General features: G+C 35.6%; 1 protein-coding gene across 1 annotated transcript in view; it reads right to left on the reverse strand.

Moving 5' to 3' along the window:
• The window catches only part of LOC145686026 (cilia- and flagella-associated protein 70-like), a 142,445-nt gene extending 128,261 nt beyond the window's left edge, over nucleotides 1–14,184 (reverse strand). Inside the window, exons 1-2 of the mRNA XM_081758876.1 lie at nucleotides 14,078–14,184; nucleotides 2,102–2,224 (exon numbers count right to left, since the gene is read on the reverse strand). Of these exons, the coding sequence (XP_081615002.1) occupies nucleotides 2,102–2,224; nucleotides 14,078–14,095 (141 nt within the window). The 5' untranslated portion in view covers nucleotides 14,096–14,184. The remainder of the gene's footprint in view (nucleotides 1–2,101; nucleotides 2,225–14,077) is intronic.
• Between the last annotated feature and the right edge of the window lie 1,345 nt (nucleotides 14,185–15,529).

Raw genomic sequence — 15,529 nt, forward strand, 5'->3', positions numbered from 1 at the left:
CCCTAATATGTAAATAAATACTTGCTTTTGGGGAAAACAGCTTTGCACTTATCCTGCAAATATCCAACATGGCAAAATTCGGTATTGACATATTTCTTTTTACTTTCCAGTGCTTTTATACTTGTATTGCATTGGATTTTGAGTTTAGCGCCCCTTTCAACAACGAGGTTGTATGGCAGTTGCATCTACAGCTTAACTGGGATTCGAACCACATGAGATCCCACCGGGAATCGAACCGGGGTCTTCTACGTCAAAGGAGCTTTTCCTGAGAGGGAGCTCTACAGGCATTGTAGAGCGAAATCAGTACATCTTATATCGTCGCCGAAGTGGCGTATATTAGTTTTTTCGTACTTTACAGGAGAGCGATTTGAAAATTTCTCGTTTAATGTTATACTTCACTACTCAATTAATTTTTAGTACACTGTTTCGAAGCTTCGTATATACAAAGAAAGCTTTATCCTTAGTGTTTTTAGAGGTACTATTAAATATCGAGTACATCGTACTTTTGGCATGAAGAAACATGCCTGAATAAATTACGTCCATCTGCCCTTTATTTCTAAAGAGACAAAGGTGTATTTGTGTTTGTAATAGATAACTATGAAGGTTCATTTCCTTGTCTGTAAAATTCCGATTGCTTGTTTCTTACGTTGTTAGTTCGTAATTATTACGTTTTCCAATCCGTAATTATCTCCGCATTTACTGAAGCGTAGTACTTGACAGTTTATAACATTTTTGTTATATTCCAGAACCGTGTTTTCCTCCCCAAATGGAAATGAATGTAGAGAGTAGACTGAAATATTTTTTTGCAGGGCTGAAACTCTGCTCAGAGCATAAGTGTTATGCCTAGTCCTGTCATCTTAATCGTCATAATTCATTCATTGTCTTTAGACAGAACGAAATAAGAGTGGGACATGGATTCAAAAATAAAATACAAATGAGCTTTCTCAACCTCCGTTAAGCCACCATAGTAGAAGCGCGTGTGATGAAGAAACTCTCCTAAGTTCGTACTTCTCTCTTACTAGAAGGCAAGCTTTGCTACTCAGTAATTGTGGATTAGCATGCATGAAAACGTATCAAGTTGAATCGAAGCGCCTGCCAAGTGTGAACTATGTGGTATAATTCGATTTCTTCAGGACAAAGGGCATAACACGGCCTTAATTCGTCGTCGAATTATTAAGGAATACCACGGGAACTTTATAACCGATTACTATGAGCACAAGGCTACAGAAAATTTAGAGAAAGACTTATCGTCGTGCACAACAAGAGTAGCTAAGAGTGGAAATCTGTTTCGGATGAGGGCGCGATGAACACAAGAATCATGTGGTTAATGGATGGTGTAGAATATCATTTCTGAATTGTTTGATCCTATAATTTCAGCAATTCAGCAGTCGCCTGGGAAAATTGAATTATACCACACAGTTCCCACACAGTTCACCTTCGATTCAACTCGATATGTGTTCACGCTCGCCACTCTATAATAATTGGACGACAGAGTTTTTTTTTTGGTATGGGGTGTTTGTATTATCCGCGTTTCGCCATCGCGTGTGATTCTCTCTGGTAACTTAACAGAAGTTTTAAAACAAACACCCTCGTAGAAATTGATAAGTAAATAATTTTGATTTGATTTTTTTTTTAGTTTTTAGCATACCTTCAGCAGAGAGGCTATATGAGTCGTAGACTACAGCTTAACGTGTGTCCAAACCACAAGAACCCCCACCAGAGAATAAGTAAATAAATAAAAAATTAAGACAAGATTTTAAAATCATAGTACAAAGTTAAACAAAAATATACTTACTGATAATGTAAACAAATATAATCTTTATCTAATAAATTTTAATGTGAACACTTACGAATTCATAATCTAGGCTAGTAGTAAATCAAGCTGATTACGTATGAAATTATTTCCTTTATTTTTCAAGCGAAAACTGTAAGTTAAAGATATAATTCAAGCAAAAATGTAGTGAATTATATATCTTTATGTGTCTGGTGGACTTTGAGTTTCAAACCTGCCATACGGAGTAATTTATATGTAAACATGTCCTATTAACAGTGAAGCATTTTTAATATTCAAATAGCAAAAATATTATTTATTTTAACTTACCAAATTATCTACATTGCATATCTTAATGAAAATAGCAGGTAATTCTGATTCTGGCCTAATGTCTATCTTATCAGAAATAATGGACGTAGCATCTACTTCAACATCTTCTAGTTTCCTAGGAGCCTGAAATATCCAAAATCGAAACAACGTCTCTTGATATATACTTCAATATAGATTAACAGTGTGTTAAATTTTACTATAGAAAATACAAATTTCAAGAATAAACTATGTAAAGCTGTATATTACATAAGACAGTACATATATCTATATACAATGAAATGTATGTTTATATATGTATATACGAACGTGTGTCTGTGTTCCAGGATAAGTCTGGAATGCCTGGAACAATTTTAACGAAACTTGTTACACCTATTACCTATAGTCTAGAAAAGAGCACTGCTGGGGGTAAGACCCCCAGTCACTCCTAAGAGGGGGAATGAGAGGGAAAACATATAAAATGATCGAAACGACCGACATTAGTGTCCAATTCATAGTTTTCGGGATCAGAGAGATGAGGCGTGACACACACGATGCTGTTTCAGTCGCCAATTGTACCCAGGGGTATTGGAGTGAAATGGTGGCGTGTAACCATAATTAGAAACAACCGATATTAGTGTCGAATCAACAGTTTTCAGCGTCGGGTTACTTAATTGGTGGCAGTCCCGATGCCGTTTTAGTCCGACTTCAGGCTCTAGTGGAGGTAAGAGCTCCTTAACACTCTTAGGGAAGTGGGAGGGAGAGGCATATAAAATTATCAAAACGAACATATATTAGTGTAGTTTTTGCGGTCGCTTAGATCAGCGTTTCCCAACCGGTGTGCCGCGGCACACTAGTGTGCCGTGAATGGGCCGCTGGTGTAGCGCGAAGAATCGAAACAAAATTATTAATTTTATAGCAATCAAATTGCAAAACGTAGGGAAAAATGTATATTTGTATTTCACATTACTATGAACCTCTAACTATGAATCTAAAATTTTAAGTTTCATACCGGGTTACTGTTCTGTACATTTCTAATGTGGAAAAAAGTATTTGTTATCATTGTTATGACCATTATTGCTTCTTTATTGTTGCAGACTATTTCTTAACTTGAAAATTTAAAATATTATTCAATCCTTTCGACAAAGCAAACATGCATACAAATTACCTACGCTTGTGTTTTAAAAGTAAAAGGGATTTGTTTGTTCGTTCGTTATTTAGTGATCTTCCTTCTTAGTAAAAGATTAGATGCAGTTTTTAAAAAGTAATCTATTTTTAAAAACCCGAGTCCAATATTTCATTGCAATTATTTTCTATTTTTAAATTGGAATGAAATATAAGCATAATGATTTACCACAAAAAAAAAAAAAAAAAAAACTGTGATACAGCTTTCTTCTCTGTGAGATGGAGATCAATAATCACAGAAAAAATACCACTGTGTTTTATATTTACAAATAATAATATCTATGTGGGCCGCAAGAAGTGTGCCGTAGTGTGCCGCAAGTTGAAAAAGGTTGGGAAACGCTGGCTTATATAAATAGTGACAATCCTATTACCATTTAAGTCCAATTTCAGCCTCCAAAGCACGTCTGCTTGGAGGGAAGAGTAACAAATTAAAAGGAAAAGACTGATACTACTATCGAATCAATCGTTTTAAGGATAGGTAAGTTAATTGGTGACATTTCTGATGTCGCTAAATTCAAGTCCCGCTCCCACTGAGAAAGGCCCTCTAGCACCGCTAGGGGGTGCGAGAAAGGGAAACATGTAAAATAATAATAAAAAAAGATCGGTATTAATGTTTTACCCTTAGTTTTTGGGGTCGCTGACATGAATAGCGACACCTCTGATGCCATGTAAGTTCAATTTGACCCACCATTATTACTCCTAGGAAGTGGGAAAGAAGTGATGCGCAAATATAATCGAAAACGACCGATATTAGTGTCAAATCCATAGATTTTGATTGCTGAGATGAATATTCAAACTCCAGATACTGGTAAAGTCCAAATTCAATCTCTATCGGTACGAGAGATGAGAAGGAGTGAAAAAGAAACTAACATTTTTTTTTTTCGATTAGCCAGATTACTCTTGAATCTATTAGGATCCATCATCCATTACTGTGTTTCCGAGGTCAGTTAGCTATTGGGGACCAATCCTGATGACATTTAAGCCCAAGCTTACACAATAACGGTCATGTCAGCTGACTCGCAAAATTAAAGAGGCAACGCCGAAAGTGTTGGGTGTTGTTATATATTCTACTCAGTTCTTTACATTCTGACAGGATACCGTCAGAGGTGTTGCTCGCACATATGTATGTATAAAGATTTGTGTCTTTGTGCCGCCATAACTGTGAAATATATGGAGCTATTTCGATCGAACTTAGTACACGTATGATCTACAATCTGACAATGAACGGACATGAACATGTCATCAGGGCATCCGAATCAAACCTAGTCCATTCAATAAATATAAGAAAGATATGTTCATGCTCAAAAAAGTAGGTGCCATGGACAATGGAGTAAGTCCCTGGGGCCCAATAACCCTGTTAGCATAAAGAAAATCGTACACTCGCAAAGAAATATCTACTGTACCAACACTGTTAATTGGAAAGTCATTATTTGTAATGAATTCTCTTCAGCGTGAAAGAAGAGGTGCTATATATTGGAGTCCATAACGTACTTGAACAGCGAAAATTGGAATAATGTCGGGAACATTCTCTCCAAAAACCTTCCCATTAAATTTGGCCCTCTCTGTAGTAGCTCCGCGTAAAAGCATACAATCCAGATTTTTCCACAAAATTTGTAGTATTAGTTAATTTGCTCTCGAATTGGCTGTTTCCTGCAACTAAATTATAATAGTTATTTCGTAATTAATAAAAATGTATATAAAAATTTCAGTTAACGGGTTTCCGCAATTAAACTAGTTGTGTCGGAAGAAAACGCAAAGTTTGCTAGCGAAATAACGTTTGCTGTCATATTCTGTTTTAAAAAGAAAAACACAAAGTTATTAAGTATACCTATGTATTTGAGTATCAAATGAGAACTCGGGACATGATTAGAATAGGAATACCCATAGTAACAACGGTAACACGTTATCAGTGTCCTACAAAAAAAAAAAAAAAAAAAAACTTTTAAACTACTATGTCTCTTTGTCTGGCTGGAATACTCATCTTCATATTCCCTGTCTACGTTACACGAAGATTTTGTTTTATGTTCAAGTCAACATAAGTTTTTACTACTTTAAGGAGAGCTTTTTGCAAGGGACAGGTGTTCTTTTTCGTTTAACCCTTTCCAGCCCGAATTTTTTTGTGTGTTGGAAAAACATATGTACACAGTATTTCCTGTTGCAATGATGCCACATCATAGATCCTCTGTTTTGCTTCAACGCGAGTAAGTAGAGATACCAAATTATGAAATTGACCCGAAAGAAGAGTGTTATGATTACATGGGGAAACTGCATGAATTAATATTAGATTTATGATTATAAAAAGTTTGTGATTCCAAATGGCATCATTGGGCTGGAAAGGGTTAAATGTTACTTTCAAGCTGTTCGTTTATCTTGACAAAATTGCAAACGTTTACACTTACGCCCATATGCTTTAAACAGATGTTTTTTAACTTCTAATGTTTTTAATAATAATATGGCGTATGTTTCACTGCTTTATTTCAGATTTTTCATAACTATAAACATAAAGAACATTATAATACATTTTAATAGTTTAATATTCTTTTTTCTTATTTTTGTTATAATTATACAGACTTTTATTACTATAATGTTTTTTTTTAAGTTTCGCCACACGCCATAGAATATGAAAATTTAGATTAAAACAGCACGAATTAAAGAGTTAGATCTCGTTCGTTCATACATCTGCATAAAAGTTATGGTAGCTGTTAAAATAATTCAATGTTAAAATTTCCAACCTGAAAAGAAGGTTAGTGCAAATTATGGTGTTAAATTTAAGAAGCTGACCGAAGATGAGAGGGAATTAGAGCTGCATATCTAGGTAGAACATACAAAAAGAAAGGAGAAAACGAAGAAAGGAAAAGTCGAATAGAAAAATGAAACCCACAAACTGATTTGTTCTGATCTTACAGCAACATTATTCTGCGAAACAGGGATACTGCTGTAGGGTAGGAAAATAAGCTTTAACAAAACTTCAACACGAAATTCTTATCAGCGTGTATATAGCTTATGGAAAGTTAATTACAATTAAATTGATTGATAACATTCAAGATTATTTAAGATTCTTGATAATAAATCGTAGTTTTCGGGCTATTTCTTAGCACAGATTCAACGATTTCTTTTAAATTTTTAGGAGAAATGACAAGATAGCCATGAGAGCCTATTCTCCAAATATTGTGACAATCGGTCGAACAGATACTGAGGAATAGCTCTAAAACATTAACGGACTATTGAGGCTCTGTTGTATAATATTTTTACACCCAAAATCTTAAAACTCATTAAATATATCTTTTTTCATACAATTAAATATGATAACACTATTTTGTTGTAACGAATTCACAGTGTATTCTCAAAGTGATAATCCGTAGTTATTATTTTCGGAATTTAAACTATTAATCTTGAAAAAAATATCAATGTAAGGAAAATATACTAGAACTTTTTCAGGTATATATTCAGGAACCATATTACTATCTTCTTCCAGCTCTGCACACTCAGTAGGACTATCACAAGGTGACCAGACGTCCCGTTTTAGCCGGGACAGTCCCTTATTTTCAACCGTTGTCTCGTTTTTTTCTGATTCTCAAACGGGACGCCTCAATGTCCCGTTTTTAAGGAAACATGACCCAGGTGTTCCGTAATTATTATTCAAAATATAAATGCTCGATGCTAATTCTACACTCTTCCGTACCAACACTCATTGGGAAGGTTCAGCCGTGCCTAGAACTTCTGAATATTCAAATGAAAATTGAGTGTTCTGTGGTTCAAGTGGGAATTGAGTAGAAATTCTGAGTGTTGAAGTAGTTAAAAGTATTTTTGGGTAGTACTTAAGTTAGAAACGCTGTGTTATCATTCTTTCTTGTGTATTTTGTAAATTAAAAACACTGCTGAGACCCAAAATGCAATGTGGAAGTCCTCCCCCCCGCCCGTCGCCGATTCTTATGCGTCCCGTTTTTGAAAGTAAAAGTTCTGGTCACCTTGGACTATTATCGTCATTATACGTTAGAAATCTGCAAATATCCTCTTTTGCAATAATTTTGCTTTGTCTGTTATTTTCATGACTTTTTTGTTCAGCTCCTCCTAATACAATAACTAAGTTGCTTCCTTTCTTATAAAGTTGAAAAAAACACTTTTATAGGTTATTAACCACGTTTGTAATAACAAAGTCGTAAATGAATCCAATTCAACGAATCGAATTCAATAAATCCAATAGCTGTAGACGATCGACATCTATCGGGAGTTGAAAATTTCAAAATCGGAAAAAGTGTAAGTTACGGTTTTTTGTATTGAAAGTGACGACATAATTCAAACGGCTGTATAATTTATTAGAATTTCAGTACTTTCTCCCATTACTAAATAAGATAAATATAAAATCACCTCTTAAATTTAGTCAATGTCATTATTGCGTATCCTGTATGTGTAGTCACAAGTATCATACGAGCTACACAAAACAAAAACAATTAGGAAATGAGGCTGATTTGTGACCTGGAAAGTTGTTTTAGAAACAGTTGAACTTCTCATGGTCGTCAAAATTGCGTGTAAGCTTTGCAACAAGCGAAGAAATTTTTATTATTTTCAGTAGTGACATGGCTAACTATAGGTTCATCTTGTGATACCTTCCGTGTTTCCCGTCTCTCAATGACAATTATTTTCCTGTGATTCTGCGCAACCCTGTGAGTTTACGCAGAAACAATTCCTATAAATACTGGTAGCAACCTCTATATTTCTAGTCGCCAATGGAGACCGGAAATTTTGCGCCCTGAATATGTCGAGGATGATGAGCGATAAAGTTCAACCAAGACTCTTAGATCAATGAAAATGTTTTTTAGAAAAGCTCGGGATATTATATTGAATGACGAAAATGCAAATTTCAGGGTAACATTAGACCTCGTAGTAGTGAATAAGAACAAACTTCGCTCCATAATATTGAAAACTTTAAATTAAATTAATCTATGGGCTCGTTTAGTACTCCATTTCTTAACGGCGGAACAGCAATTAGAAAAAAATGCAACATTACCATGGAATGCAGCTCGATGCTAAATGGAGCCAAATTTTAGTCCAAAATGTCATTGCAAAGAACGAAACATGATGTCCCTTTCACATTATCCGGCGATTTGCCGGATCCGTTTCCGGCGAATTGCCGGACGGGGTAGAAAGACATTGCAAGCAATGAAGCTCTTCACATATGTGCGGCGGTCGCCGGACATTTATCTGGTGAGCAAAAACAGCCGGATCTCCCTGCTAGAATCCGGCGCGGCAAATCGCTGTGTATAGCCAAGCGGGACATTACAAGCAATGAAGCTCTTCACATATACGCGGCAAACTACCGGATGGGTGTTGACGGAGGAAGCAAGTGTTGCCAGGAAAGAGCAGAAAGTGGCTGCTATAATATGGGAACGTGTGGTTTTTTTTGTGTGTGGAGTGTGTTTGTGTATGTGGTTATGTTCTAGCCCAGTACATCTGGAGTAATTAACCAAACCTGTACATACAATATATGGGGAAAGATGACATGTAAAATTAATTGAAATCGACCAATACTACCGAAGCGTCGAAATCAATATAAATTATTTTTCTATGTAATAGAAGATTGGGAGATGTCCGGGTAGCACTGGACAAATGAGCTTCTATAAATTTGTGGTGACCAAGAATTGAAATATACACTATCAAATATTTCAGCAATACAGTCTTTTGCTACATATTTATGTACTATTTTGCTACGCAAAGCAAGAGAGAATTCATGATATGATATTTGATAAATATACCGTACTTTATGTATTTTATAATTATCTGGTTGTAATTTCTTGAATAGTCCTCTGAATTCAGGGACTAGAGCAGTGCTTTAAAGAGGCTTGAGTCAATAGTTGGAACGCTTCAAACAAAAGAATAAACCCGAAATAGTATAATAATAATAATAATAATAATAATAATAATAATAATAATAATAATAATAATAATAATAATAATAATAATAATCTAATATAAATAAAATAAAGAGTTTATGTGTCTGTCTGTCTGTCTTTGTGCGGCCTGGGGACCATACGAGTGGATCGAAAGTTACCAAAATTTGGTCACGGGTACCTTGGTCCAGGCTCCAGATCAAGCCGATGCGTTTTTATTCAAAATTCGAACCAGGAGGTCTCAGGGGGAGTTTACCAGGACATCTAAAAGTAGTAGAAAATGACCGATTAGTGTCAAATTCATAGTTTTCGCGGTCGCTGAGATCAATGGTAACACTACCATTAGCGATGACTTCAGCCACCATATGTATGCGAGCCGGAGGTCACCAGAGGGGGGGGGGAAGGAATTTCGAGACATGTAAAAATAATCGAAAATGACCGATATTAATGTCAAATCGGGGTCACTGAGAACAATGGTGAAACTCAAGATAGCGTTTACTTTCACATTTAGTCCCCATCAGCTAATGAACTTGGGCCAGGAGATCACCGAGACATGTAAAAATAATCCACGACCAATATTAATGTGAAATTCAAACTTTTCGCGGTCTCTGAGATAAATGGTGATATTTTCATTAGTGATGATTTTCAAATTTAGCCACCATTGTATGCGGGCCGCGAGTCACCGGGCTGGAGAATTGCGAGACATGTAAAAATAATCGAAAATGACCGATATTAGTGTCAAATCAATAGTTTTCGCTGTCGCTGAGATGAATGGTGATACTCCCAAGGCGTTGACTTCCAAATACAGCCCCCGTCGACTGGGAGCCAGAGGCGTTGTTTTTTAAAAATTGGAACCTGAGGATCACAGAGGCGTTTACTTTCTATGTAAAAGTAGTAGAAAATGACAGATGTTAGTGTCACATTCATAGTTTATGCGGTATCGACTGAAGGCCAAAGGCGATTTCTTCACAATTCGAACCAGGAAGGGGTCTCAGGGGGCGTTTACCGGGACATGTAAAAGTAGTAGAAAATGACCAATATTTGTGTCGAATTCATATTTATCGAGGTCCCTCAGATGTATATTGATACTCCCGATAGTGTTTACGTTCAACTTCAGCCCCCATCGGCCTTCCCAATGAAAACACGTACGTTGTTGGATATATATTCACACAAAATGTACAGTATCTAATTTTAGAAATGTTTCTCAATTCTTCTCTCATTGTTCAGTTTGTTTACATTGATATTTTATCTGACCCGTGCGAAGAACGGGCATAACAGCTAGTAATAATAATAATAATAATAATAATAATACTAATACTACTACTACTACTACTACTACTACTACTACTACTACTACTACTACTAATAATAATAATAATAATAATAATAATAATAATAATAATAATAATAATAATAATAATAATGCCTACAGACCAGTCTTGGGGTCAGTGGCTGAATGTTGGCTTGAGATTCTCGGATAGACCTCAACGGTTGACTATCCCGAGAAGACTTTAGCCTGGTTTTCTCACTCACAACAGTTGAATACCGGAACGGTATTTTAAATATCCAGAACCGGACCGCTATTTTACCCAAGTTTATCAATTGTGGAAACAGTATAGAAAAATCTCTTCCTACGCGATCCAACAACTCATCAAAAGATGCGATAGACATACGAAAGTAATTAAAGAATTTACCTTCGTCGTCCCTTAATTGTGGGAACAGTATAGAAAAATCTCCTTCAAGATACCGCTTCTCTAAAAAACGGTGAACCCATATGTGTCTCTGACATTTTTTTCTGCCTGTATCTTAACAAGGCGAGTAGAAAACACATTTTGCGTCTGTCCATTACAACCACCACAACACGACAAGAGTAACAGAGTTTTGTTTCTTCAGTTGCACAGCAACCCTGCTCGCATATTTTTCATCCACGGCAAAACGCCGGATAATATGAAAGGGGCCGAAAGCGGATCCGGCAAATCGCCGGATAATGTGAAAGAGGCCTGAGTCTTCCAGTACGATCCGGAAATCAAGTAGCAAAGTGGTGAGTGGAGGGGTGATGATTCATCCCAACCCCCAAAAGTCGGCAAAATCAAAGTAAAGAAAAATAAGACACTTCTATTTCTTTCATGACAGCAAAAGTACTATTTCTCGGAATTTTGTAAATTCCGAAACGTTTGTTGCAAATAATCACATGTATAACACAGAAGAATCGGTCTGGTCTTCACTGGAGGCTGTTTGGTGACAACACCTAGCATACAACGCAGTGATTGCTTGTTAAGTTTTTAATCCAAGAGATTGTTTGTGTGCTACCACACCTATTTTACTCACCAGTCATGTACCCGTGAAGCAACTGTGTTTCTAAATTTAAAAAAAAAAAAAAAAAAAAAAAAAACTGAAAAAAATACTTTTAAATTATGTTTTGGCCACCCGGAAAGCATTGACGAGGTTCTTGAACACCATTACAGTCCACCGAGCTTCCGGAAATCATTTCATGATTTATTGGATAGTACGTACAAAGCTGGGTTTGGACAAAGTCTCTACTTTGAATAACCAAGATAAGTCGGTTCCACTTACTAGTCATTTACTCCGTCCTGACCTAATGTCGTTTCCTAATTGCCGCACTGTGTACAGTATTGAAATTTAAATTGAATATTATGAATAATATAGTAAGGTGATTTAAGAGTTGTCGGTAACAAGAAAATGATGCAATAGTATACATAGTTTCAAAATAATGCTTCTCCCATTGTGCTTATTACATTTCTTGTGCCGAACCTAGCACAGATTCGTAGTATGAACGATAATGACGGAATTATTATTTTTTCTCTAGAAACTGCTATCTTCTATCGTGAAATGTATGTTACAGTTTTTCATGCAAAGGCTAATCATCATTAGTGTGCAAATGAAATGTTTAGAGATTAACAATAGTGATTATATACAATATGTATATAGTGCAAAAATTCTGATTCCCCTAGCGCGCTTTCTCATATGAGAGTGAACAGCACTGCAAAAGAAGAAAGTCTACCCGATTCGATGGAAGTTTTTCAAATCGTGCACAATGTTAGGGTATCGAGAAGGTAGAGACGGAAACAGAGCAAATACAGGTAAAGTGGAATAAGAACGTGGGAGCCGCGAGGGACTGTACTTTATTTGGGTTAAGTTTAGAGTTGCTCCTGCGCTTTTTATAAAAAAAAAAAAAAGAAAGAAAATAGGAAAATTTACGGGAGAAATGAGGTAAGAAATTATGATTTGGAGTTCTTATCTGGTGTTTAGGTGTGTAAGTTTGGCAGCAAAGTTATGTTTAATACGGGAAAAGATATGTATAAGTGAGTACCGTTTGCAACACGCAGAAGGTTTCGGTGATTTAGCAGCATGTTAGTCCTACATGATACGTTGAATGTGATATTTCCGGATTGAGTTCTACAGAATTATTTAAGAATAATGAAGAGAATCTATTAAATTTTTATGAGAACCAGAGATTTCTGAATTAGAATGATAATTGAAACTTCTATGAGAACCGATTCTAGTCATTGTTCTAGTCTGTTAAAGACTTCTCGGATAACCTAGCTTAACTAACCAAACATAACCTAACCTAATCTCTCCTAACCTAACCTAACCTATGTTTAATGTTTTAATTGCTTTTGTGTAGGTTTGAAACTGGAGGGGAAACTCTAAACTTAAGCCCTTTATTTTTCTGCTTACTTACTCGAGACCAAGGCAATTCTTTTTATGATTATTTAAAGTTGTATATTAATATTTAATTTTGTTGGGTATTTGTAAACAATACAGTTGAGATTAGTTAAGTTTCAGCTATTTTTTCATGACTTACGTGTGCTTCATTTGCTCAAAAATAAGCATATCCCCTTCCTCGATAAAATCGCAATCAGTATTCATTTCGTAGCGCAATGGTCTTGCATCATCATGGGATTTAGCTTGCTATAAAAATATTTGAGTGAGTATTGATAGTGAGCTGGATGCATTATTTGCATTTTTTTTAATGTTTCAAAGGGTGGGGACAATGAGGAACATAAAAACACTTCTTGAGGTCTATGTGCAGCAAAATTTAAGGTAACTAGTTGTTACATCGCTCCAGTAATGAATTCATTCTTGTAGTCTTTATCTTGTACCGTGCAGTTTTACTATACGGATCCATAATATAAACAGCAGTAGGAGTTGGAGTAGGTACGAGTTAGAAGCCCCGCAGGGGTTCGTTGGGTTTTATTCTCGACATAAAATAGGCAAATTAGGTTAAGTTTAGAGTTACCTCTCCGCTTTTTATAAAAATCAGGAAAATTTACAAGAGAAATGAGGTAAGAAATGACAATTTGAAGTTTTTATTTGATGTTTAGGAATGTAAGTTCGGCAGGATAGTTATGTTTAATGCGAGAAAAGATATGTGGAAGTTAGTACTATTCGCCGGATGCGGAAGCATTCGCGGAAGGTTTCAGCAGCATGGTGCTTGTAAAATATGGCGAACAGGTGTAACAGGATGCGCAAGAATAATGAAGAAAATCTTTTAAATTTTCGTGAAGCCCACAGAGTACTGGTCAAGTGAAATGTAAAAATTTTTAATACTTTGAGCACTGTTTTTTTGTATGTTGCAAAGTCCAAGGGCACCTTCAGATTGGAGGGGCAACTCTAAACTTAAGCCGGCAAATTAAAGATTTCCCCAAATTTTTCTGTACATCTTACCATCTGTGGATCCGTATAGTAAAACTGCACCTCTTGTACTTATAAAACACACTTGTCTCATGTTATTAAAGATATAACGGAGAACAAAGTTAATATCTTGAATATTAATCTATTAATTACAGTCACTACTTTTCTTTGTAAAATTACTAGTTTGTTTTTACTGTCAGATTTAATATCTGTATCGAACATAGTTACGGAAATCGTAAAAATATAATTCTAAATAGAAAATATGTACTACCAATATTGTTCGCTGCATGATGATCAAACCGTTGTTACGAGTCTTCGATTTCCTTCAACCGCAGTAATTCAATTGTATTTTTTAAAAATATTTACTTAACGCATTTTTTCTTCTTCTTGCAAACTGTTGTCAGTAATAGGAATCTTAAATACGAATGACTTAAATAGGCTACGAGATCCACCTTGTTAAAAAAAATTCTCTTTTGAAACAAAATTAATATTTTGCAAATTCTACGCGTACACTTTGAACGATTTCTGGCCAATGGCCAAGTTTTCGTATAATTTGTATATTTTTGAGGGTTCAGTTTTACTACACGGATCCACAGATTGTAAAATGCACGTAAAAATGTGGGAAAGTCTTTAACTTGCCCATTTAGTATCAAAAACAGAACCTAATGAAACCCTGCGGGGCTTCTAACCTGTTCCTACTCCTACTGCTACTCCTACTCCTACTTCTACTCCTACTCCTACTCCGTTTGGACACATATGGTCAATCTCTACCCTTTTATTTTGACATGGGCCATACCAATAACAGTTCAGATCAACTTAGAGAACCATTTAAAGCAAGAAAAGTGAAAGAAAAATACTGTCTAAATTTGACGGACTATTTCTCATCAGCACCGTTAATGAATTAATACGAAAATAGTTCAGTGCAGTTTAAAAGTAAGTCGAAATGGGAAGGTAATTTTACGGTTAAGATGACTGATTCCATATTAAAGAGGCAGGGGCGTCATTTAGGGAGGGCAGGAGGGGGCGATTGCCCCCCCAAGAGTTTGAGAGGAATATATATACTTTAGTCGATTGCAATAGTAATATACTAGTATAAAACGTGAAAGTTTTCCGTCGGTAGTGCTCTTGCCCCCCCAAGCAAAGTCTGAAATGACGCCCCTATAAAGAGGACTATATTAGATAATAATCTTCTATAACGGAGATTTTAATTGTAGTGTAATACAGTTGTTTTTATGTTTACAAGTGAAAAGTACTAGTATAAAGCCATAAAAAGTGCTATAGTATGATTAGTGATGGGCAGTGGGAATATTCCCGGTGGGAAGGAATTTAAAAATGGAAATATTCCCGGGTTTTTCCCCTGGCCTATAAATTCCCGGGAAGGAATTTATTTCCATTTCTTTACTTTATCTTCCAAATTATAAGAACCGTATGACTAATTACTTTATTTTAATATATTATGATTTACTTCCAGGTTTTAAAGAGTTTGGAGGTTAAAAAATGTAAAATTTTTTGACGGTAGTTTATATAACTAATAATATGATTTTTTAAGTTCCATTTCCATTTGCACTAAAAAGTAAGGTAATTGTTTAGTATTGGGGGGCCAAAACTAGCAAAAAGTAGGATGATTTGTACAAGAAATGAGTTGATAGTGATGTTCAAGTAGTCAAGAAAGTATCGAACACATTTTTTTTTACGGCAGTAGGGAATTTATACAAAACGGAAA

This window comes from Thermobia domestica, chromosome 5, assembly GCF_964235325.1.
Source record: "Thermobia domestica chromosome 5, izTheDome1.hap1.1, whole genome shotgun sequence".
In the NCBI taxonomy this organism is placed as follows: domain Eukaryota; kingdom Metazoa; phylum Arthropoda; class Insecta; order Zygentoma; family Lepismatidae; genus Thermobia; species Thermobia domestica.